General features: G+C 53.1%; 7 protein-coding genes across 7 annotated transcripts; 2 read left to right on the forward strand and 5 right to left on the reverse strand.

Moving 5' to 3' along the window:
* Window positions 1-763: 763 nt before the first annotated feature.
* On the reverse strand, window positions 764-3,946 carry BO72DRAFT_461554 (phosphatase PAP2 family protein; the record flags this gene model as incomplete). The annotated part of the gene is made up of 10 exons (XM_040946525.1): window positions 764-1,232; window positions 1,328-1,788; window positions 1,851-2,272; window positions 2,558-2,572; window positions 2,640-2,689; window positions 2,861-2,956; window positions 3,175-3,221; window positions 3,291-3,402; window positions 3,624-3,879; window positions 3,916-3,946. 10 exons carry the CDS (start codon window positions 3,944-3,946, stop codon window positions 764-766), a joined length of 1,959 nt encoding a protein of 652 aa, XP_040798124.1.
* Window positions 3,947-4,952: 1,006 nt separating this feature from the next.
* On the forward strand, window positions 4,953-9,579 carry BO72DRAFT_479733 (coma-domain-containing protein; the record flags this gene model as incomplete). The annotated part of the gene is made up of 8 exons (XM_040947594.1): window positions 4,953-4,990; window positions 5,231-5,375; window positions 5,463-5,500; window positions 5,562-5,599; window positions 5,660-5,739; window positions 5,797-5,879; window positions 5,955-6,446; window positions 7,156-9,579. The coding sequence occupies 8 exons, from the start codon at window positions 4,953-4,955 to the stop codon at window positions 9,329-9,331; spliced, it is 3,090 nt and encodes a 1,029-aa protein (XP_040798125.1). The 3' UTR covers window positions 9,332-9,579.
* Window positions 9,580-9,961: 382 nt separating this feature from the next.
* BO72DRAFT_517183 (uncharacterized protein) lies at window positions 9,962-11,472 on the reverse strand (the record flags this gene model as incomplete). Its single annotated transcript, XM_040949621.1, has 5 exons — window positions 10,891-11,472; window positions 10,690-10,745; window positions 10,548-10,607; window positions 10,271-10,429; window positions 9,962-10,134 (listed from the first exon to the last, which is right to left on the reverse strand). Exons 1-5 carry the CDS (start codon window positions 11,178-11,180, stop codon window positions 9,962-9,964), a joined length of 738 nt encoding a protein of 245 aa, XP_040798126.1. The 5' UTR covers window positions 11,181-11,472.
* Window positions 11,473-12,687: 1,215 nt separating this feature from the next.
* BO72DRAFT_461558 (cytoskeletal protein-binding protein SLA1) lies at window positions 12,688-16,564 on the reverse strand (the record flags this gene model as incomplete). The annotated part of the gene is made up of 5 exons (XM_040946526.1): window positions 12,688-12,713; window positions 12,778-14,649; window positions 14,703-14,733; window positions 14,802-16,151; window positions 16,367-16,564. 5 exons carry the CDS (start codon window positions 16,562-16,564, stop codon window positions 12,688-12,690), a joined length of 3,477 nt encoding a protein of 1,158 aa, XP_040798127.1.
* An 812-nt stretch (window positions 16,565-17,376) lies between these two features.
* Window positions 17,377-19,518, reverse strand: BO72DRAFT_488467 (PRKCSH domain-containing protein). The gene is made up of 2 exons (XM_040948044.1): window positions 19,155-19,518; window positions 17,377-19,079 (listed from the first exon to the last, which is right to left on the reverse strand). Exons 1-2 carry the CDS (start codon window positions 19,269-19,271, stop codon window positions 17,565-17,567), a joined length of 1,632 nt encoding a protein of 543 aa, XP_040798128.1. The 5' UTR covers window positions 19,272-19,518; the 3' UTR covers window positions 17,377-17,564.
* A 389-nt stretch (window positions 19,519-19,907) lies between these two features.
* On the forward strand, window positions 19,908-21,366 carry BO72DRAFT_451027 (pirin family protein). Its single transcript, XM_040945392.1, has one exon. The coding sequence runs from the start codon at window positions 20,340-20,342 to the stop codon at window positions 21,246-21,248; it is 909 nt and encodes a 302-aa protein (XP_040798129.1). The 5' UTR covers window positions 19,908-20,339; the 3' UTR covers window positions 21,249-21,366.
* On the reverse strand, window positions 21,367-24,354 carry pmt4 (dolichyl-phosphate-mannose-protein mannosyltransferase). The gene is made up of 4 exons (XM_040950297.1): window positions 24,243-24,354; window positions 23,874-24,167; window positions 22,159-23,803; window positions 21,367-22,108 (listed from the first exon to the last, which is right to left on the reverse strand). The coding sequence occupies exons 2-4, from the start codon at window positions 24,102-24,104 to the stop codon at window positions 21,654-21,656; spliced, it is 2,331 nt and encodes a 776-aa protein (XP_040798130.1). The 5' UTR covers window positions 24,105-24,167; window positions 24,243-24,354; the 3' UTR covers window positions 21,367-21,653.
* Between the last annotated feature and the right edge of the window lie 20 nt (window positions 24,355-24,374).

Below are 24,374 nucleotides of genomic sequence, written 5' to 3' on the forward strand. Positions count from 1 at the left end.
TGAGTGCGCGAAAGGGTAGAAGAAGAGCAAGTAGTTAGTAGTTGAGTTGGTAGTAGTAATCCATGATAGTCAAGAATGGAGAAATCGCCCTCCCCAGACAATACAAAGTACACACGCATTGTTCCTTCACACTTTCCCTCCTCCTTTCCCCTTGATACCACTCCGATCCACCAATTCACCACTAACTTGCGGTCTTTCACTTTGAATTCGGGAGCCTTCACTCAGATGGACGTCGAGATCTCACTTGCAGAGACGAAGCTACCCGTCTTCGTTATCCTGTTCCGTATACCCTTATATACTTTGCCAGGTGAGCCCGAAAGATGCTGTGGTATCAACCCCACCACTCTTCCTCCATAGCACACTTTACGGGCGCTGGAGATATGATTAACTTTCAGTACTTGGAGATTCCACTCGACTCATATGCGCAGAACCACTTGACTACCGCCAATCATGCTTATTTAAGGTCTAAACTCATACAATCACACAGAAAGAAAGAGAAAGAAAAAATAATCAGGTATTCATACTTGCATTATTTCCTAAGGATGCTTGTATATGCGCTGTAAGGACTGCGTCAATTGCAGTGACATGATGGACGTAATGATACGGCCAAATAATAAATCGAGGAAGCATATTAGCAGGGAGTCATCGAGGTCATGGTTCGGAGTGGGGTTCATAGACATTAATGTTGCATATGCAAGGGTATCATCAAGCTCTAGGACAGGCAAAGTGGGCAGGAGGGGATCACCTCCCGACTGTCGCTGCATTAAGGGAGAGAGGTGTGTTCGGAAATGCCATCGTCGACCCAGCCGACTGCGTCTTCGAGTCCGTCCGTGGTGTTCGATGCTGGCTTGTGAATACGAACCACCCACAGAAAGTAATCTTCCAGGGGTAGCAGATTCAAGAGGATTCCGTTGAATCTCCATCCAAGAGCGCATACCGTTGCACCGGCAATCGCGTCCAAGATGAAGTGGTTCGCGGTGGCGACGATAGCGGCCAGGATCACAAAAGGATAGGCAAAGCCCAGAGCGAGGCAGCCCAGCCGACGCCACGAAGGAAGCTGCAGCTTCAAAGGACCAATGGCCACGCGGGTGCGGCGACGCTGATGTGGCGGCAGCGGGATGGTCATGATGGTGAGACCAATCATGAGGGAGTAGCCAAAGTGTAACGACGGCATGGCGGCTAGCACACAGTCAGTGACGTTGTTCTGAAATAGCCCAGGACGCCTAGCTGGTCTTGAAGGCCACAAGACTTACCATACTGATTGCAGAAGCGATTCTCGGTCCAGACGCTGCCCGCGCCGTTGACTCCATGCACAGTATCAACAAACCCGTAGCTACGGCCCAAGGCTGCGTCGGGCCCCTTCGCATCTTTGTCGCTCAGCAGACGAGGCGGCATACAGGGCCACAGAGTGAAAACCACAAAGGCAAGCAGATTGCACACGGCAAGAGTTCGGCGCCGGGCCTGATATAGATGAGACCCCGCGGGTGAGCCACTCACTAGCCCGCGCGGTTTTCCTGGTTGCGACTCGTCGGATCGGTTCCTTGTGATGGTGAAATAGTACAGCCAGACGAGAAAGGCGATTGTTCCAGGAATGTGGATGAACGAATAGATCCAGTTGGTCCAGGTCATGAGAGTGGGATGACGAAGAAAGTATTTTTGGATGGAAACCTCCCAAAACAAGCCCAGTGCCTCCTCAATCTGTATCAATCGCAGTGCATGTTTGCGCGCCACATCGACTGTATCATCTTTGAGAGTAACAGCAGTGAACGCGCGACCCAACTGATATGTCTGTATCCAGTAGGTTAGTCTTCCGGTCTAAGTCGCGAGCGGGAATGCAGGTTCAACCATACCCAGTACACAAGCGCCCAGTACCAGCATTCGACAAGAAAGGGAAACTTGCGGAGCAAGCGACTGAGTAACCGATCATGAAAAACAGTGGTGTCTGGAGACGTGACTTCGAAGGTCGAGTTAAAGAGCCCGATCTGTCTCTTGCGCCAACCAGTCTGACCGAGCTGCGGGAGCGACGAAGAAGATGAAGAACGGCGGTTTAGTAGAGTATCTTTGACAGTGGGGGTAGAGACGCCGGACTCGATTGCGCCAGGAGAGGAATCACGCGACACGACATTGGAAGTGCGACGAGGTCTCCGGGGAGGAAATGACCCTGTACTTCGGTTGATCCAAGTGCCTCCGAAGAGGAGGACGATGACGGTCAGAGGTTCTAGAATAGCCCCTACGCCCATAATGAATGGAAGCGGAAAAGGAATGCGCTGGTCTGGCTAGTGGCAGAAGAATGATCCAGGACCAAGGGAGAGAAATAAGACTAAGAATCTAGGCGAGGCGGATGGAGGAAGGGAGTGTCGTGGTTCGAGAGGATGAGCGGCTGTGATAGTATGAGCGACTGAGAGAAAAGAAGAAGTTAAGTTGCACAAGAGGGTGCTAGCATTTTAGGTACAGGTATCGAGGGATGCAAGCTGAGAGAAGGTGATGCGGATTCGAAGCGAGGTAAGACGTAAGATGAGAGATGGGAAAAGGAAACTGGGAAAGATGTCACGCTTACCTGCTGGTTGAGACGCTGGTTATGTATGTATGCACAGTATGTACGGGAGGGGTATTCATGTAGGTACCTAACCTCCACTTACGTATTCTGCCCACTTCCTCTTGGTTCAGGGCAAGTCCATGCTTTAAGTATCTTAGGATTTTAAGTATAAGAAAGTCAAAAGGTAAGAAAGAGCTTTGTACTTGGCGAGATAGTACAGTACTTGGACCCAGTCAAATTTCGAGTGGGGGGGGGGGGGGGGGGGGGGGAAGAAGAAGAGGAACCATGCGAGGTGAAAGAAGCTCAATAACGAGAACTGCTCACGGAGGCCTGCCTGACCGGTAGCTATTCTGTGCATATGTCGTGACAATTAACACATGCTGGAGCCAGGGAAGGGCAACCAAGGAAAGCAGGCGACCGCTATAGATTAGTGGTTTGGAGTTATCGGAGCTACCGGAAGCCGGGTGTGATTTTTCTTTTCTTTTCTTTTCTTTTGAGACATCGGGTTTCCAGACCCTAGTCTACCTTGGCATGGTAGTATTTGTACATAACTGGCTCGTCCTAGTTCGAGTGAAGAGATTGTGATAGATTTCACCTTCTATGGTCAGCAAAAAGTACAAGTCATATCTCTCTCTTACTGTACGGGCTCATGAATCTCAAGCTTGCTCTGAAGAACTACTAAGAACTACTCGAAATATGATCACAACTACGCTGGAGTGACTGTATGATCCATCTATGATGATGGCCAACACACCTCGGGTAGTTCAGCGGTGAACAAATCTCCAACTGAGTATGTTGTGAATGGATGGTCAGCCCTAAGTACCTCCCTGTAGGAGAAGTACTTAGAGGTACCGTCTCGGTATTGACTAGTAATAATCATTACAGAATGGAAGCTGGTCGCCCCACTACCTAGTAGTACCAAACCGAGGAAAACAAGGGAAGCAACCAATGGTTGGTGGAACGGGATCTTGCAGCACCAGCACTGAGCTGCCCACCACCTGTGGCACTGCTGCTTTCTTTCCCCAAACCAGGTAAGACGTCACATGGTCACGGGATGGAGGGTCTCCCTTCAATTCTGATTACTCACAGCTGGGTTATCCCAGAGTCGATAAGCCGGTCGGCGCTGATTATTGATTTGTTATCCTCCTCAATCCTCGTCATAGCATTGCATGCCTCTACATATATGTATCTCGTATAGCAGTAGTATCGTCCATATTTGAAAGTTGCAGGCGTGTACGAAACCCGACCCAGTAGCAGAGAGAGGCCTATGCGTCGATCAGTGAATATCACCTCCCCGGATTGTTCAGCCTTGTCCAGCCTTGTCTTGCCCAACAGTGTACTGACTGGTACACGGTACAGTACGCACTCTTCCTACTTACTGTATATACTCATGTCCGCCCAAGTCAACATTGCTCAGTACATCAGATTTGCTCAACGACTGAGTCGGCATTCTCATATCACCGGTATAAAATTATGAGCTTAATTATTGTACTCGCCTGAAGCAGTCCAGGTACTGCGGTTACACATCGGACCAAGTACGTTACGTACGAGAGAAGGAAAAAAAAAACCCGTGCTTAGCGCCTAGCATGAGTCTTCGCATCGGCCACGGCTGGAGCCACTTGGTCCGCTTCCGAGCGCCCGCCCAAGCCAAGCCGCCAATACCTCCGAATTGGCAAATTCCCCAAGGTCCGTCATAACTAAGACTTTGTGTGCATTAATAATGTCCAGTGTCGGCACCCGGAACTCAGCTCGTCCGCTCCCAGTTTCCGCTGACGCCGAACTCCGTGCAAGTGAAGCTCAGTCAGCGGGTATCCCTAACTAACTACGGAGTAGTTAGTTAAGTGGTTCCATCCTAAGAACGGTGCAGTGAATCGGATCCATGATTCCAACTGGTTTTATCGCCCAAACCGGCTCACCACCAAGGTTCAGCGCCGCGGCCTAGATCCGAATCCGTTGAAAGACCCTTCGGTCGGCCTTACTGACTAATGGAGACTCTCAGACTAAGGGATTGACCCGCCCTGATGATCCAGGGTGCCTGCCAAGTACAGCATAGCAGCAGGAGAGACAAGCTTGTTTCTCGTGAGAAGTACTTGTTGTGATTTGGGGTAGCTTCATTAAGTTCTGGCCCTTAGTTATCATTTGATGATTTATAAATCATTAAAAGGAGCATCTTTCCTCCAGGGCCAGGAAATTGACCGAGGACTTGTCTCCTACTGATGACGTCATGCTAGCGTTAGCTGCTATTGTTAAACCACTCCCCACTTTCGTTACACTGTGCTCCTTTGTCCGAAGATTTGCGTTCTCCCATTCTAGACTCAAAGATCCCAAAACTCTTGGATCGGTGTTTACTGGGTAGGTTAGGTAGAGAAACCCCCATACAATTGATTGATTGACATGCCCTCGAGCCAATCACGCCATGCCTCTCACCCAGGAGGAGGATGAGATCTTGTTTACGTCAGTCAATCTTCAATGCAACCAAAAGCCCGTACACAATTGATTCTTGAGAAATCCACTTCCATACTCCTCTTGTCTCGCAACACATAGCTTTAGTCTTTCTGTATAATCAGTACTCACCCTCAATATGTTTGCACCGCTCCCTCGCATCGCTCCTGCCTCCACTTTGCGAAGTAACATCAATTTTGCGTTGCAACAGCTTCCCAGCGCCTCAGCCTCGGTGCCGGTACTGCCCACAAGATGTTATTCTTCATCCACATCGGCAAAGAAAGAGATCACGCTGCTCCAGGATAAGAAGAATGGATTCGGGTTTGTACGGTCAAACCCCAGACCGCCCAAACCGAGGACCAAGGGTGTTACCGAAATCAGGGGCCCATACTATACTGTATGCCGGTTATCCAGCCGTAGTCCTTAGCATATCTGGAGTGTCGTGTGCTTCTAAGGACCAATAAGGAGCTGATTAGAAGTACAGGCCATGGGGAAACGATACCTAGCAGATGTGCTGGAGACGTGAGCCGCTCGACCGTGTAGGCATTGGAGAGATTTTGCTGCTGACAACTACCACCAAAAGCATGGGAACACATGTGGACGGCTTGAAGTTTGCAGGAGGTAATCAGCTCCAGCTACTCAGCTTGCTCCTGGACGATAGAGGCTAAGCCAGTCAAATAGGGTCATTCTCTCTTTTCCCAGAAAGGCCTTTGAAGGAGTTAATTGATCTCGCTCACGACCACGGAGTCTATGTCTCCACAGTAAGCCGGGATAGATGATACTGTTGTTTTCCTGGATGCTAGCTAAACACTCCTTAGGGCGGTTGGGCTGAGCATCTACTCACTCATCCCGATGCAAACGCCGTGTTTGATAAGTACCTTCGCAAGTGCAAGGACCTTGGGTGCGTATACTCCCAAGTAAACAAGCCCAGTTACCTCGTCTCTGCAACACATCTGATCCATTCTCTCTACTCTAGGTTCGATGTCATCGAGCTCTCATCGGGATTCTTATCCATCCCCGAAGACGACTGGCTCCGCCTCGTTGACAAGGTCCACTCCTACAAGCTGAAAGCGAAGCCCGAGCTAGGGATTCAGTTCGGTGCCGGGGGCGACACCCCCGCGGCAGGGCTGGAAGCTATAGGCACGTCTGATCCGTCGAAGTTGGTGAACCTGGGCCGAAAATTCCTCGACGCAGGCGTCGAGCGCTTGATGATCGAGTCGGAGGGCATCACCGAGAATGTGGGATCGTGGCGGACCGATGTGGTATCGAAGATCATGAAAGAGCTTCCCTCGGAAGGCGTCATGTTCGAGGCAGCAGACCCGAAGGTCTTCAACTGGTACATTCGAGAATTCGGCATTGATGTCAACTTGTTTGTCGACCACAGTCAGATTGTGCAGTTATCGTGTTTGCGCCATGGGATTTGGGGCACGGCCGACACTTGGGGAAAGATTGTCTCTTTCCGACCTGAGTAATGAGTGTCATGTGAGGTTGGTGGCGTGGCTAATCAGGGTATTGACATAGTAGTAGTAGTCAGATTGAACTAATGTACGTGCATCTGGTCGGGATCATTGTCCTGGTGCAAATTGTACTTGGACGTCTCCATTAGTGGGAGATTTCCAGCTCGGAGGTAAAGGAGAAGTTGATCGGGGGGAGCGCACGTCATTACCCGATGCAGCCAAGTTCGCCTCGTGCAGCTGAGTCATGCACGGAAAGATCCATCTCCCCCCTCTTCTCTCCGTCTGGTTCTATGCTCACTTCTCCGCCGAACCCCAACTTTCCCAACTTTCCACCGCAATTCGGGGAAAACAAAAAGGCAATGCTGCCTGTGGTGTCGATCTCGCTTCCCAGCAAGCTTTCACGCGTCCCACTGGTTCTGAGGATTGCCCGAGCTAGTGAACAGGAGATGTTGCACGCCACTATTGACTAGTTTAGTTTGGGTTTCCAGCTTAAGCCCATCGCTAGCCGATCTAATTAGCTAGCCTACTGCTTACTCTTAGAGCCTAGAGGGATCCTCACCTTTTTTTCTACCTGCCTGCCTACCTGCCTTGCATCCTTTCTTTAGCGCCATCTCGCGCCCTCGACGGCTCGATTCAAGCTCCTCTGAATACATGCTTCATCATGCCGCGGGCAAGCACGGCTCCCGGTGCTCGACTCCGGTGCAGGAGAGCTTGCGATAGTTGCAAGCGACGGAAGCAGAAATGCAACGGAGAGCAGCCATGTACAATCTGCGTCCAACGTCGCAAAGAATCCGAATGTCATTTCTCCGACAAACCCGCCCGCTTGCTCAAGCCAAGCAACACCCCCAAAGAGACCATGCTTCTCAGCGAATACCTCGTCCCAACCCCGCAGCGGCAGACGGCCATGGACCGACTTCTGAACTCGCTCGAAGACCGTAGTGCAACATTGGAACAACAGGTGGCGGACGATAAGGATGGCACAGCGCCGGTGCCAAAGGTGGCTAGGCTTTTGCGTGACGGACAGGGAAAGTTCATGTACATTGGTGATTCTGCAAGCTTATCCTTCTTGCAGAGCGTCCGTCGCATCGTCTCCTCGTCGATCGGCCGCTGTGATTTCACGGAAGATAACTCGCGACATTCAATGCTGGAGGCTTTCCAAAATAGTTCTTCGACACAGACAGGGCCCTTGATCGCCCCTCCCAGCAACGAGGAGGCCCAGCGGTTGGCGCGTCAATACGTTCTTGCTACCAGCCCACTGCTAGACCTTTTTGATCTCAACGAATTTCACCCGCGCCTTGCCAACTGGGTGGGAAACCCTACTGGTGACGAAGACACGGTCAGCTCGATCTTCTACCTGGTGCTCGCGATTGGCGCACAGGTGTCAGACACCAACCAGACCCTGGCAGAACAATACTTCATCAGTGGACGTCAATTAGCGTTCTCTGCATTCACCGAAACCCCCAGTATCTACACTATTCAATCCTATGTCTTGATATCCATGTACATGCTAGGTGCGTGTCGGCGCAATGGCGCCTTCATGAACCTTGGCATCGCGCTCCGGGCGGCATATGCGGTTGGTATCCATAGGAAAGATGCCAATTCGCTGTTCTGCACTCGGGAGCGACGGGCCCGCGAGCGCGTCTGGAAGAGTCTTCGTATGATGGACCTTTACCTCAGTGCCTCTTTAGGACGGCCGCCGGCTACCTTGGACTTCGATTATGACCTTCGCGACGATGGTCTTCCGGCGGATCAGCAGCGTCTCGAACCGGAAGAACAATTATCTATGACCGTCGTTTCTTTGTGCCGCATCTTCGAACGGATTTTGACCGAAGTCTATATGCGGCAGGTAGTATCGCTCACCGTGGCTGATGCTATCTCGAACCAACATCGAACCTGGGTCCGTAACCTGCCTATGTTTCTGCAGGTGCAGACAGAACGACTAGAATCAAAGAATCTAGAAGAAACCTTAGCCGCAGCGCATGTATTCGGGTCGTACTACTGGTCGATCATTCTTCTGACTCGTCCGTTTCTTGTTTTTCGGGTCTCGCAGTATGTGCGAAGTAAATCTGATTCTACAAGCTCCGGCGACACCAGGACCACCAATTCTCGGATCGCACTCTTTGCCGATGCATGCGTCTACTCAGCCTTACGAGGTCTCAACATTGTGGATGGTCTTGCTCGTTACAGCAATCTCCCTCGCCGGTTGCCCTTCCTGATTAACTCCGTCTTCAACTCAGCTGTGGTGCTAGGCGCAGCATTCTTTGCAGACTACGACAACCTACTCCCGTTGGAGGAGGGGATGGAAAAGGCCGAACGATTTCTTGGCTTGTTCGTGCCGCATGATCCTCATGCATGTCGCTTCTACCAGATCATCAAGTATCTCCGCGCGGCGGTGGCCGAGTATGTCCGTCGACGAAATCGTCAGTGGATGGAGCGCCGTAGTCGTCAAGTGGACCAGCTTTTCGGCCAGGTCGGCACTTCGGATGAGCCCTCGGCCGCAGCAGATGCCAATACTCCGTCAAGCCGACGCGGCGATCCAGCAGCCGTCTTGTCACCGCTCTCTCCCGAGAAAGTGGCCGGGGGACCAACACTACCTCATCCCTCCAACATGACTACGGCCACCACCGCGGCTCCAGGCCAAGTGGATAACGACATTTGGGAGACCCTGTATGGCACCCAGGGCGCACCTCCTCTTCCATACGATACGGCCGTTTCGACGCTCACCACGACGGGGATTCCCATCGGCTGTTCCCCCGGCGGGACCATCCCGTCTGGCGCTTTGCCTTCTGAGGTCCCGGGTGGCCATACGCCGCTGTCTGATGTGATTATGCCGGACAATGGCCTTCTGTATATGGCTGAGGATCTTCCCGTGTTTGGTCTCTGGGAAGACGCCTAGATTTGGGGAGGTTATCTTTTTCGGTGTACACCTTACACACGTTCGCCATCACTTTTTACCACCTATCTATTGGGACAGGTTATTTACGACATCTTCATGAACATAGCATGCCCGACTCCCATCTTCTGGCGTTTTTGGATCTGGAACCTGGCGTTCAGACGATTAGCTTGGGGTCGATTCCATGTATATCCTCTTTATTTTTACTTCTGTCTGTACATACCTACCTTCATGCAGATAGCGAATCCATGCATTTACATAGAGGCACCGTCTCCTCCTGTTTGGAAGATCATGTGATATTAAAACAGCATCAGGCTCGGCTGTAGGTCCATTGGAGCCCTGATGCTGGCTCCATACAATCTAATCCCAACAGCAACAGCCAACCCTGCGAGCCTTTAGGGGCAGAAATCACAAGACAAGACATCTGAGAACGACACAAACGCCACGCCTCCACCCAGTCTTCCACTCTATACAGCGAATTGTATATCGTATACAAGCCCCCCAACAAAGCCCAATCCCCGCATTCACCCCCTTCACAACTCTCTATCATTCCCACCACACCCCACAATCAACCCCCTCCCCCTGACCCCACAACCTAACCCAAGAAAGAAAGAAAGAAAGAAAGAAACCCCCCTAATGCGTAGCCCCAAAATCATCCACGGAAATCCCCACCGCCTCCGCATGCCACGTACTGCCCCCATCCGCGGTCGAGAAGCCGCGAGGACTACTCGTCGCGCCCACCAAAGACAGCGTCTGCCCGAACAGCGGGTCAGCCTCGCTGAGGACGATGGTGATGTTGGTCCAGCCTAGCATGCAGGAGCTCATCAGCTATTTGGGAAGACACCTTCTTTTCCACTGGAGTATAGAAGAAAGGGAAAGAGAGGAGAGATGTGACAAAGGCAGCGGAGAACGAGGCAAGAGCAGGCAAGGCAAGGGACGCACTATAGCCCGGCAACGAGCCGCAGGTGCCCGACCCGGTGTAGCATTCGTCGGCGGAGTAGAGGTACTGCAGGGGGTTGGTGAGGGGGTCGGTCTGCTGGGAGACGAGGGTGTCGGCGATGCGGACGGATTGGTGGACTTGGTTCTGATTCTGGACGGTGACTGTTTCTCTTGGGTGAGCTCCGATGGTTGGAGGGTGGTGGTCAGTTCGGAGGTGTTTCGTTGCTCTCTCTCGCTGACGCAGGCCAAACGTGTAGATGGAAAAGGTGGATCAACTGACTCTCGAAATCGACCGGCGCATCCTTCGCCACGGGGACGTACGGCTGCGCAACTTGGCCGGCTAGTATGGGTTTCATTCACTTAGCCATCTACTCTCTGGGATTCTGCAGAGACACATAAAGAAACGGGCCAGGGACACTCACCCGAAGTATACGTACTAGCAGCCACGCACCACTCCTCCGCTCCAGCCGAACAGCCCCTACGTTCCACACAAACCACACGCCATATCAGCGTCTCTCCACACATACACTTCTCGCCTCATCTTAACAACAGTATAAACACCGGGACAGAATCCCAGCAACACCATGCCATAGACACACTGCAGAACCGAAAAGTAAACATACTGGGACTTCTGGTCCGGCGACCAATTGAACAACGGCTGATAGAGACTGTTGCTCGCGTCGCCCTGCGTGGCGGACACCCCGATCCAGATGGAGGTCCAGACCTCGTCGCGGGGGTCCTTCACCGTCGTCCCTTGGGGGACTCCGGGCGCGGCGATCGAGTATGTGGCCTTGGTGATCTGGCCGTGGGCCGGGGGGCCCAGGTAGAAGCCGTATCCGAAGGTCCATGAGTCGGGGCTGTAGGCGGCGATGCTGCCGAGGGCGAGGGCGAGGGTGATGTATGTGTAGCGCATCTTGCTTTTCTTCTTCTTCTTCTTCTTCTTCTTCTTCTTCTGTCGTCGTTGTTGTCGTTGTCGATCGTGCGATTGCTAGCAATCGGACAGGAGTGGAGTGGATTGGCGTGGTTCAAAAAAGAAAACATGGAGTGAGATACAGTCGCAAAGCACCAGAAATGAATGACAATGACACTTTACAAGAACGGAAATTCAGCGAATGAGAGTCGGCTTGTTGATCAACAGCCTTCTCGAAAAACCGGATGGCGCCCAAAGTTAAATGGGGGTTGTTAGGGCAAGTCAAGCAGCTCAGCTGTAGTTGCTACGGATAATAAACTCAAGTCATTTGGGTATTGTCGTCAGGGACTCGGGTGCAGCTGCAGGTGTCTCCACTGTCAGATTTAAGCTCTGTCTTGAAATGTCTTAAATCGAAACATGACTCCAAAATTGCTCAACTTCTCCGGAGGGCATGTAATTCTAAAGACCTCCATTGTATCTTCTTTTTATGGGCTCACGTGGCCCTCCGATCTCATGTAAACCCCTGAATGTGATGGTCGTGTCGCAATTCAGGTAGCAGAGACAAGATACCTGATGTATATAGCATTGAAAGCAGAACCAGTCTTTGAAACGTCTATGTACGGAAAGAAAGCTAAGAAAACTAAGTGATGACCAGAACCAGACTTGTTTACTTATAGTTATAGTTATCGGCGGGAACGCCACACGGGAAGACGGCAGATCGGCCAGGTCAAGCATCCGCCACTGACTGACGGATATGCCGCCTACCGTACCATACAATAGATCAATCATCTCAAGTCGTTGGTAGATGAACAATATTCCATATTCTGTCGGACCACAACCTATATGTACCGTACATGAATGGCAAAGATGGTAGCGTGGCAAGGGAGAAACCAGATAAGGGTGCCCATGGGGGGTAGCCACGAATCAGACTTTCGCGGAAAACAGCAAACCACATTTGCGAAGACAATATCAAGTCAATGGAAAAGGAAAATGGGATAGGGAACGCAGCACCTCCAATCAAACAAGCAGATACACAGACCATAACACAGGGCCAAATAGCACGATCATGAAAACAGGTGGGAGAAGAGTAAAGGGAACCAGAATCATATATAGGGAAAGGCGGTTGGTTGGTCGAGCGATCAGTCTTTATCTCTCGAGCGGGCAACTACTGTTCACACATTAAACAGAATTGTCCTCTAAAAGACAACTGATTGACATCGAGCGTCCAAAATTACATATAGAGTCCGGCACCGGGGTACGAGACGAAAATTCTAAGAAAGCGGCGTGAGGGAGGCGAGAGTCGAAACATCGCTTCTGAACTCATTGCATATATCTGACGGACCAAGCCACGTCCCATACGCGTAGTAGCGGTGGGAGTCGCAGAAAAGAGGGAATTAGATAAAAGCGGCATCGTCTATGCGCGATGTGCATGCCATTCCCGCCAGCAAGAAAGAGCAGCGTGGTTGTATAGGAATGCCGCCAAGAAGAAAAGTGTATGTACATATCCGGATCAGAACCCGAACGGATTGGTAGGTGCTAGAAAGTAGTGTACTGGTCAGAAATCTGCAAGTGTGGGGTCATTGTTGAAGGCTGAACTTACTAGCTTGCGCAAGGTTGGCTCGGAGGCCTGTCGGCTGCGGGGCCAGCTTCTTAGGAGCGTCATGCTTCACACCGAATCGGATGGGAGGGGCGGGGCCAGTCTTCTGGGGCTGCAGTGGTGTAGCAGTCGGCTGGTGAGGGATAGGTGGCAATGGCGGAGCTGGTCCACTGTATGGCATACTGCTGAAACCGTTCATGCCAGTGGGTTGAGGCTGCAAAGGCGGCGGCAGGACCGAATTGATGCCTGTCTGCATTGGCTGCTGCGGCTGTGGCTGGAAACCTCCAAACCCGGTCGGTTGCGGTGCCAAGCCAGGATAGCCAGTCTGCTGCTGCTGCTGCTGGATTCCAAATTGCGATTGCGGCTGGAACCCGGTTGGCTGCGGCATCAGCCCGTTCTGGAGTTGAGCTTGCGGCATGAATCCGGTCGGTTGAGGCTGTTGCAGGGATGGCTGGAACCGTTGTTGATTCAGCTCGGCCAAGCTTTGACCCGGCGGGGCAATCTGCGGGCCCGATTGAGGAACCCCAGTCAGCTGAGGCTGCAGTGTAGGGGGCCCAAATGAGCTCGGCTGCTGAGGGAAATTTTGAGGGGCTGAGAGAGGTCGTTGAGGCGGGGGTGGGAGCAACGAATTGCCTCCCAGTGGGGTTTGTGGCGCTTGCGGACGCTGTCTTGCAGCCGACTGGAACCCGGTTACCTGAGGATTGAAGGCTTGAGCGGCCTGTGGCTGTCCGAGCTGTGCGAAGAAACTAGGTGAAGCACCCGTCGCCTGCGGCTGTAGTTGGGGTGCAGGCACAGCAGTGGGCTGAGGTTGGATGGTAGGCTGAGGCTGAATCGTATGCTGAGGTTGAATGGTGGGTTGAGGTTGAATGGCCGGTGGCGCTGCGGGCGGCGACTGAGGCGCAGGCGCGGGGGCAGGCGCCGGGGTGGGTTGAAGGGGAGCCTGAAGTAAAGAGAGCTCTGCCATTGCACCTGTAAGCGGTTGTGCAGCCGGAGGTTGGCTCGTAGTCGGTGTAGACGCAGCCGGAGGGGGGCTTGATGTAGTCGCCGGCGCAGCGGGAGCAGCAGTGGTGGGAGCCTGTTTGGGTTGCTTGACTTCCCAGGCATCGTCGTCGAAGCCCTTTTGCACTGATGGTTCCGGCGCAGTTGCAGAGGCAGGCGGAGTGTCACTGCGCTCGGCAGGCTTCGAGCCATCCTTCTGCTCGAAGGCCTTCGGGTCAACCACATCGCTTGCTGGCGTATTAGGTGCAGGTCTGCCTTTCCGAGTGTTATTGCGCAGCATCCCCCCAGGACCAGAGAAAAGGCCGCCAGCCCCTTCCTCGTCGATGACTTCCTCGCCTCCGAAGCTGACGTTACGCAGTTTAGACTTGGCACCTGTCCGGCCAAACATGTTGTCCAAGTAGCGCATTACCCGCAGGATATCGCCCTCCTTCAATCCAAGGGTGCGCAGGACTTCGGGGGTGATGTCCGGAAGGATTCCCTCATCCATGGAGTCCTTGATGAAGTTCTGTGAATACCGTTCACATTGATGAGGGCCAACACCGGCCTTCAGGAAGAAGTCGAACCAATCGTAATCAGACTGCTGGAAAGAAGCACCATTCTGCTTGCCGTCAGACGAGCTTCGAGTCTTTTCGGGCTCAATGCGCTGAGAACGGCGCTTGATGTCAGACAAAGGCTTGTCTTCGTCCAGAGAGGCTCCAGTCAGCTTTTCGACGTATTCCAGGTCTTCTACCGACATCTTCATGATGGGCACGGCAATCTTGATCCCATTCTGTTTGTGCAAGTGAATTTTACCGTCCATCAACCCGATGAACTGGGCCTCAACGGTGAAAGTCTTCGTGCGGTCGGTCCATTGTCTAACCTTCGTAGGATCGGGTTCTGTGCAGCTTGGTCAATCGTAGACACATTTGTACGGACTAGTCAGGACTTACTCGATTTGTGGCTAGATTTGCTGTCCCGTTTCTGGCGTTAGAGCAATATTAGCATCTCTTCGTTCTTTAGAATGGTGCCATGGCGTGCACGAAACATACCTCCGGACTTCGCATATCCGCCGCCATCGAGTCGGTTTTCGATTTCCGGGACGCCTCCTTTGTGAGACGTGCTTCTTCCATGCGGTTCTTCTCCACTGTGGACAAGCCTGGTTCAGCACCCCCCGGTGGCGGGCTGGTGACGGTACCTGTAATCTCGATGTAACTACTCGGAACCACACCCTCCTTGCCGTTCTTGAGACGGCGCACCATCCACCACTCTTCCGACTTGCTGTCATCGAGAACAATGACATCGTCGCCCACTGCCACCGTCACCTCGTCATCGCCCTGCGCCATGAAGTCATACAGAATCTGGCCCTTCTTCTGACCTCCGCTGGTGCCGGCGGCAATGACCTCCCGGAGTCCTTCGGCGCGGTATGCACCCGAAATCTCTCCGAGGGCGGAAACAATCTCACGAGCTGTATCTTTCGCTCCAGCATGGAAATCAATACTCTTGCTGGGGCGAATAAGATCCACGAAGACGTGCTTGCCCTCGATAGAGTAGTGGGTCAGCTTGTCCGCCGTCCACTCCTGCACTGCACCTTCTTCTTCTGGCGAGATGAAGATAGTTCCCGTTGCAACATTGATACCCAAAGTCGTGGGCATCTTCTTTCGCTTGCCCATGACCTCGACCATCTCGTTGATAGTATAAATATGGTAACCCGACGGGGAACGCGGAGTAGGATGGCCCACTCTGTTGTAGGGAGGAGATTCCTTCACGTGGCCCTCGCTATCATTGCTTCGGAGCGATACATGTCGGGGCTGAACGGGCTCGCGAGGCGACTCTACGCGCACAGGCGATGAGATGAATTCTGATGGGGGACGCTGCGGAAGAGCCGGCGGCGGCGGCGAAGGTTCCCTGCGATAGTCCTCCTCGGGTTCGTATGTCGGACGCGCCGGCTGAGGTGGCGGAGGTACAGTGCGGGGTGGTTCAGACTCGACGGGGGAGGCGTGTTGCTGGTGGATGATATTGGCAATGGCAGCAGCAGCAGGGTTCTGCACGGTGTCGATTGGCGAAGGGGCGCGAGCCTCGTTCACCTCATCCGCGGTCACGACCGGTCGCTGCGGAAGCGTGGGAGGCGCGGGTTCAGGTTCAGGTTCATATTCCGGTTCCGGTTCATATTCATCCGGTACATGCGATGGGGCCAAAGGGGCAGCAGCGTGGCCTGCATCTTCCACGATCTCGATATAGTTTGCGGGGGCGAAGCCAAAATCTCCATTGACACCCACTAGCGTCCAGTCGGGATCGGAGGTGTCATACACAATCAAGTCAGCATCTTCGGAGAAAGAGACCTCTTCGTCTGTCTGGCGCGTGTAGTCGTAGAGTGCCTTGGCTGTGTGCGTAGGTTGAGCCTGTGAGTCGGGAATGAGAGCGTCAGCCATCAATACGGTTCATACCGGACAGTGTGTTGTCGCGCCTTCCACCGCACCCGCTCTACCCCTGAAGGCGAGAACACCCGGATAACGGGAATCGTTCGCATAGCCCGATGAAAGAACACCCAAGTAGGTCGGGTCGGGATTGGCGGAATTATCGGCATGGACTATCGAGCCAGGGAATGAGAGCTTACCTCCTCGACGTAGTTGTTCGGAACGAGACCTTCGGGCTCATCCTCATCGTCGCGATCGGCCTTCTTCTTGGCCTTCCACCAACTGTCCTCCTCACTTTTTTCTAGAATACAGAGCAGATCGCCTTCGCGAAGCTCTAATTCTCCTGCCCCTTGGGGTTCATAGTCGTAAATCACCGTGTAGACGCCGAGGAAACCCATGGTGGGTTGTCGTCAAGGTTGAAAGGTTGAATGGAGCCGGGGAGGGGGCTGGGGAGGGGGGAGGAGGAGGGGGGGGGGGGAAATGGGGGTGTGCTGCGGCCGCAGCGGGCAGCGTCAGGTGGGAAGTAAGATAAAGAAGTGAAAGGTGGAAGAGGGAGAAAAGGTTAAGAGAGAGGAAGGGGAGGAAGAAGGCAGAGGAGAAAGGTGAAGGAAGAATTAGAAGGGTTAGATTTGTGGTGGTCGTGGTGGTGACTGTGGAGGTCAAGTTAACGAAGGGTGCATTCGGACAGTTGGTGGTGGTGGTGAACAGGTACGTAACTGGTCCGAGTGGAGGGATCCAGGCTAGCCTTGGCACTAAATTAGTTGTTGCGATACTCACGCAGTTACTCACTCCGTACAATCACTTCTCCATCATTGATGGCCTGAGGCCCAAGGCACAAACAGGAACCGGTTACGTTTTCGTTCCCACGTTTGACAACCTTAGAAGATGTCAGGAGTAAAGGTGAGGGAATCCCAATGGGAAAAAAAAAACAAAGAATCAGTACATTGCATATAAAATGCACATTACCACTGAATATGCCCCTCCAGAGGGAAATAACCGTGTCATATCAGCGCTACAAGCCCAATGATGCCATCGTCGTCAACCCCTGACTGCCGCCCAGCCTGTTTGGGCATTCGTCTGGAAGAATTCTTTCCATGACGTCTCCACATTTTATTAACTTCCTTTACAATTGGGCTCCTTTCAGGCTTGCCTCGGCTTAAGATAATTGTACGCCTTCGTTACATTGTATCAGAAGCCTCGTTGCCATGCAGATAAATTTATCCTTCGTTCGGTGCTATCAACTATGCAAGAGGCTATGGATATAGGGCTAGAACTGTACAACCAGCATTAGTTACCACGAAGGTGCTGCTGGGAGGCGAAAAAAACATAACGAACAAGAAAACAATGATCAAAAAAAGGTCTGTTGAGCAGACGGGAACCACAAAATGTGATGGACAATCACAACTCGTCTTTGAATACCTCCTCGCTCCCCGTTTCGGAGGCATCTGACTCCGACGATGGTCGTTTCTCTGGCTCGTCCGACTTGTCGGACGGTTCTTCTGCAGCACCCTCTGCGGTTGCTGCCTTCGAGTCTGCAGCCTCATTGCCTGGCTTCTCTAGCTTATACTGATCATCGCTGGGGCCAAACGAGGTCACGTGTACCGAGGGCCCTTGATCATCTTCCACCTGCGCCTGTTCGGGCTCCTCCAGAAGCACATTTAAGTGACGCTCGCCGTTGACTGTGATCAATTCTAGCTTCCAGTCCTTGCCTTCCGCCATCTCGTCCACGCCTTTTTTCAGATCCTCCAACTTGTCCGGGTCAATGTCGTACTTCAGCAGCTCTTCGCGAGTCCTTTGGTACACTTGTCCATTCTCACGCTTGGCCACGATATCCACCTTTTCTTCGCCCGCCGACGCAACTCGGCCTTTCTCAATCTTCTTGCCTTCCGAACCGACTAATCTCTGCGCCCCAACTTCGATGTCACCCACAACTGGGAAGGGCTCCTGCGTCAGGCCGGCATCCTCGGCGTGCTCCTGGGCGATGAGGGCCTCCCGTAACGCTTTCCAGTCGGATACCTGATCCGGCGTGAGGATCTGCCGGCACTCAATCTCGTGAATCTCATCCTGTTGGGGTGGAAGGAACACGGCATCGTTGCACAGCCGGGGCGTGTAGATGATCATCAAGTACGAGCAGGTAGCTGTTTCCTTGATCCAGCCGATACGGTCTGCCGACTGGGGATGACAGTGAAACTGGACCTCAATCTTGCGACGTCGTCCCGTCAGATCACATCGTGTGCCACCATCCAGGCGCTGGACGAGGTAGCGAGATCCGCCTTTAGTTTGGAGTTCCGCAACATCAGTGGTACTAGCGGTCGCCTTCTTGTGCGTAGATTCTCCCGTATGTGCGAAGTCATCCTCTTCCTCGGCACCTTTCCCACCACCCAGTGGGAATCGGCCCAAAACAAACGACTGCGTCGTGGGATCCTCCATGGGTGGGTAATTAGGCACCCCGCTGCCCGACGGGAGAGCGTGAAATTGCTTGACCTTCTCCTTGTAGCAGAACGAGTAGGACCACCAGCCGGAGATATAGTACATGCACTTTCCTTCCATCTCGCGCAGTAGCTCCAGACCACGGTCCGTGGCCCGCGCCAGCTCCTTTTGCTCGTCAGCTTCGGCTGTGTCGTTCCCCGTCCCATTGACCCGCTCGTCAAGCTGCACCTGCGGTATTTGGCAAAGGTATCGCTGGTCCCCGAGAATCATCTCTTCTAGGGTATAATCTCCAGTGTCGAGGCTATCGGGAGATTCATCTTGTTGGTCGAAGTCATGGTTGTTCAATCCGAGATAGACCTGCGAGCGTTTCTGAGCCGAGATTCCTTCTTGTGAGTTCTCGAAGGAGAAAAGACTGCTGTGGCCTTCAAGAAGCTCCCGAGCCTGGGGTTCTAGGACGTATTCGTCGGGGAAAAGGACCTGGAACTATAATGTGAATATGGACAATTAGTAGGCAGGTTCGGGAGTTCGGGGCCGAGGAAGGAGCGTCAGGAAGCGCACCTGGGGGAAGGCTAGGAGGTCATCATGGACACTGAACGACTTTTTGCTAGCCCCTACAGTTGAGCTAGCACCTGCCAGAACGAGTAGGGAAGTGAGAATGCGATTCTGGCGGGCCATCTTGAGTTTGATGGAGCTCTATAGAAATGACTTTTGGTAGGTTGGCCCGAGTCTCGGAGCGTCGCATGCGACGATCTGGCCTTATCGGGGATGATGGAGATTGGGGCTTCGGATTGCGGCGATGGGTTAAAAAGCAACAGGCAAATAAGTTCAATCACATAGTACAGTTCATCAGCGTTGACTATTGGCAGGAAGCCGACACTGATGATCGTAGCGCTGCTATCAGTATTGCCATAGCATCATCGCTTGTGCCAGTTGGAAGATGGAGCCCCGAGGGCGGGCGACGGGGGGTCTTATCTTATCAGCACGTGTCTACTCATGGATACAGCATTCGGTACAGCTACGCTACAGTAACAGATCAGATTGTAGCTACCAATATTGTGTATGTCTATGTATAAAGACACAAAGTAGGATGAAACAGGTGAATATCCTTTCTCACTTGAATCGGAATTATTGCATATTTCGACTCTTCAAGTACGCCTCAATTCCTTACTCACCCATCACTCATCACAGGATAGTTACACCAGCCCCTGAGTAAAGCCTGAGTCATCCGCCAAGCGCCGACATCCGTTGCTGACGGCAATCTTTGTAATTCGGGGCGAGTCCATGGTTTGCTGCTTGTCAATGCTTTGAGATCCCATCTCCAGCCAATCCTCGTATCGGTGGATCAGTCCAGCGACTCCAGCCAATTTCCTTTTCCTATTATTCTTACCCCCCCGTGCGCAGGACCGCATGGGGCTTTGCTTACTCGACCGATTACAAGAATTGACTAACAGAGTATTTATTAGGTCAAACAGCTTTTTTGCTTTCCAGGAAGGTTCTATACTGTTCGCAACTGTACCGACCAAACCCGTATATAAAGCCCATTGCACTATCCCCCACATGAGATTCTTACTTTCTTTTTGCATCGGCATCATTGCTATACTATACACTGCTACTTACCACTACCACTTCAACTTTCGGGACTTGATACCTTCTACTGTACTGACTGACCACTCCACCACCACCAACACTACCACCATCATCACCACCACAACCCCAACCCTGATAATCCCACCCACCTCCAAAATGACCCTCCCGCGCAGCATCCGCCAAGTCTTCCTGGCGATCGAGCAAGCCGAGGGCGCGGGCGCGCGGGTGCGGCGCTCGATCGGCACGGCGAAGCTGCGGCACCTGAGCCCGTTTCTGATGCTGGACCACTTCACGATCGGGAAAGGGGCGGGGTTCCCGGACCACCCGCACCGGGGCCAGGAGACGATCACCTACCTGCTGTCGGGCGGGGTGGACCACGAGGACTTCGCGGGGAACCGGGGCACGATCGGACCGGGCGACCTGCAGTTCATGACGGCGGGCAAGGGTATCATGCACGCGGAGATGCCGCACGAGAACCCGGACGGCTCGCCCAACGTCGGCATGCAGCTGTGGGTCGACCTCCCCAAGGACCTCAAGTACTGCGAGCCGCGCTACCGCGACCTGCGCAGCGCCGAGATCCCCCTCGCCACCACGGACGCCGGCCGCGTCACCGTCAAGGTCATCTCGGGCCAGTCGCATGGCGTCGACTCCGTGCGTGACCTCGCCTACACCCCCGTCTGGTTGCTGGACATCGCCATCCGGCCCGGCGGCCGCGTGCGCCAGGCGCTGCCGCTCGGCTGGAACGCCTTCGCCTACACGCTCAAGGGCGCCACCGTCTTTGGGTCTGGCGATCAGACCCGCAACGTCAAGGAGTTTCACAATGTCGTGTTCGAGCAGCAGGGCGAGTTCGTCGAGGCCTCCGTGCCAGACAATGCCGACGAGGAGGGCCGCTTCTTGCTCGTCGCCGGCCAGCCCCTCGATCAGAAGGTCGTCCAGTACGGTCCCTTCGTCGTCACGAGTGAGGAGGAGGTCTACCAGGCCATGATGGATTTCCGGACCGCGTCGAATGGGTTCGAGAAGTCGCGCGGCTGGGAGAGTGAGATTGGGAAGAGAATGGCTTTTTAGAGAACCGATTTCCATTTTGATGTATTGTACTTGATAGCAACTTGGCGTTGGGGGTGTTTCGGTAGCATTAAGGTTTGATCTAATTGAGCTTCTTTCTATGGATTTATGCTTTGGGTTTCATGGCAATGTAGTATCACAACGTAAGATTTCAGGTATAGATTTTGATACAGTGGAGTGACTGAGTTGAATCAAAAATATAGATGGGAAAGGCGGATTGCAGGACACGGGCACAAGGGGTATCGTGTCTGCTCATCGTCAGGCGCACTATACGAATCCTGGCCATTCAAAACGCCTTGGTACACCTCCATACATCTCATCACACATGACTGCTTACTCTGAGCATGCAGTCTCCATTCTGTTGCTCGGTGCCGTGCCAACTGCAGGCGCGTCATCAACTATTCTATTCTATTTGGCAAAGTGCAAGTCATATGCCAGCCACTTGCGAGCCAAGATACCCGGCACATCCAGACCGGGGGTACCGTAAGTCAGTGGGGCGTAGAACACGAAGCCGTAGATGGTGGCGGCCAGAATCACCAGAGTGGCAACCCAGCCCGCAATCAGAGACTTCTGTCCGAGACGCTCCGACGCCGTCACAAAGTGGGTGATCCGAGCGGTTGCCTTAGACTTGCCGGTCGAGTCATCCTCCAGAGGGACAGACTTCACAACTGAGATGGGCTCCAAGTTGAAGATGAACTCAATCAGAGCACCGGCAACGAGGGCGGAGGCAAGGTGAGCAGGAAGATAGTGGTGCAAGAAACGCTGTCGACCCATCAGCCAGAAAGGGAAATAATGGGCCGCCCAGCAGAGAAACAGGAAGCCAGTGCTGTTATACAAGCGCGAACGCGCACCCACGCCCCAGACTGCGAATCGTTAGTACTCAGCATGTATATGATAAGGCAAGATGACTCACTCTCTTCCACGGCATCGACACCACGTCGAAGAGACAGTTGGTCGGCACCGATGACACCCGCGAAGACGGCCAAGAGACTGCTCGCAATCCACCAGCCGATCGGGTTACCCAAAAAGTAGATTTGCTCCCGGGTATCGTTCTTGGTCCAGAAACTGACACCACGGAGAAGGAAGGGCCACTGGAAAGGTTCGCTGGCGTAGGGATGGCTGGAAGTCAGAGCGTTGTTGTGATGGAACATGGCGCGCTGCAGCTCGAGATACTTGCGGAAGAAAGACAGATGCTTGACCTGACGCTCTTCCTTCACGAGACGTGGACTGCCCTCTTCCAGAGACTCGATGGAGTCGATGAACCAGAGGTTGCTGGTCTGAAGAATATTTTTGTTGCCATTAATTTCGGCCTGTTTGAAAGCCCACTCCGGCAGAGGCGTCGTGTGCGTCCACATAGCCACGCGAGTGGGCACATGAACCAGCTTGAAGTGACTCGAAAGAGTGCGAAACTCCTGCTGGGGCTTGGCATTCTCGATCTTGATCTCGAAGAGTGTGTCATTGTGGCGCTCGCCGTTGGCGAGTTCTTGGGAGACGGTAGTGAACTCCTGGTTGGTCGGATAGTAAGGCGACGCCACATCGTGGGTGAGCAACACTGAGTCTGTGCCCAAATGACGGAGCTGAACAACATCGCCATTCCGTACAGGATGTCCGGTGGTGTCAGTGACGTCGAAAGGAACCGTGGGAATGATCTGCCAGTGGTTGTTGGTGTCGTTGTAAGGGTAACCAGTAACCTGCTGGCCCTGGCTGGAAATACGTCCATCATCATAGCGAAGCGGGTATGTTTCCAGGTGGCTGTGCAAGAAAACCTTGGTATCCTTGTGTCTGATAGTGATGCTGTCATAGTATTGAATGCCGATGGAGTCCGCAGTCAGGGCATTGTCGCTGAGAGTCTCCTGGAATTCCGGAGTCATGAAGTCGTCACCAGGACCGGAGCGGTTCAAAATGGTGAAGTGAACCTGGAACCAGAACAGATAGAAAAAGAACGGAACGACGACTAGTGCGAAAGCGCGAGCAGCGAAGTGCTGGCTCCAGCGGAACATGCTGAGAGAGCCGCCAGGTCGGCGGATGTCCAACAAATTCCACAGGTCGACCAAGACCGCAGATCCGATGGTGACGAAAGTAAAGACACCAACGTACTTGGTGGAGATCACACAGCTTAGAGACACACCGGTCAAGAGAAGCCATTTCCACCACTTGCGGCCGAACGGCTGATGACGCAGCTTGTAGAAGCGGACATAGCACAGGACACTCAAAGCCATGGCCAAAACCAAACTGGCATCCAGGAGAATCAGGCGATCCTCTCCAATGTGTGCATTGTCAAACAGGACGAGACCTGCCGACAAGACACAGGCTGGTAGTGAATAACCGGACTCCCACATGATGAGAAACACCACGGGCACGGTCAGTGCACCGAGGGTAGCCGGCATAGCACGAAGGGCAACATAGGGGACATTGTGGTCGATGTAAGAATCGCCGATGTTGTCGAACAAAAAGTGGCCATCATAGCCGATCAGCCATCCCACAAAAGCGAAAAGAAGCTTGCCGAATGGGGGGTGAACATCGAAGAAGTACGTGCGCTGGAGGTAATACGAGGCGAACTGGATAACGACAGGTGTTCGGTTAGAAGTGGCCCACAAACTCAATTCCCTGCAAAACATCTCGACTTACCTTTCCAAAATGCACCTCATCGAAGACAACTTCGTTGGGATACGAGATCTTGTAGAATCGGGTGATGAATGCCAGGACGGTCAGAACGGCAATGGCCAGCCAATAGCTCCATTCTGACTGGGGACGAGGCGCTTTGGTAGAAGAAAAAGGAGACGAGAAATTGTCCGCAGGCACGGGGGTACTCTCCTTCTTGCCACCTCTCTTGCGAAGAGAGGGCGAAGGGGAAGACATAATTAAAGGAAGAGGGGGTAGCTAGTAGGAAAGAAACGAATGAATGAGAGACGGCTCTATATACTGGATTAGAGGAGACCAAAACAACAGATCAGCACGTTGAACAAGCAGAAGGGCAAGTCATCCCAGTGGACGTACTTACAAGGGAGAAAGAGAAAGATCAAGAAAAGAGCATATTCAAATTGGCTCTCGTAATATACCAAGTCGCTTCAGCCGCAGCAGTCGAGGGGAGGGGGGCGGTTAAGTCGACTGATGGGGGCGGATTGCGTG

Source organism: Aspergillus fijiensis (genome assembly GCF_003184825.1).
Source record: "Aspergillus fijiensis CBS 313.89 unplaced genomic scaffold BO72scaffold_52, whole genome shotgun sequence".
Taxonomy (NCBI): domain Eukaryota; kingdom Fungi; phylum Ascomycota; class Eurotiomycetes; order Eurotiales; family Aspergillaceae; genus Aspergillus; species Aspergillus fijiensis.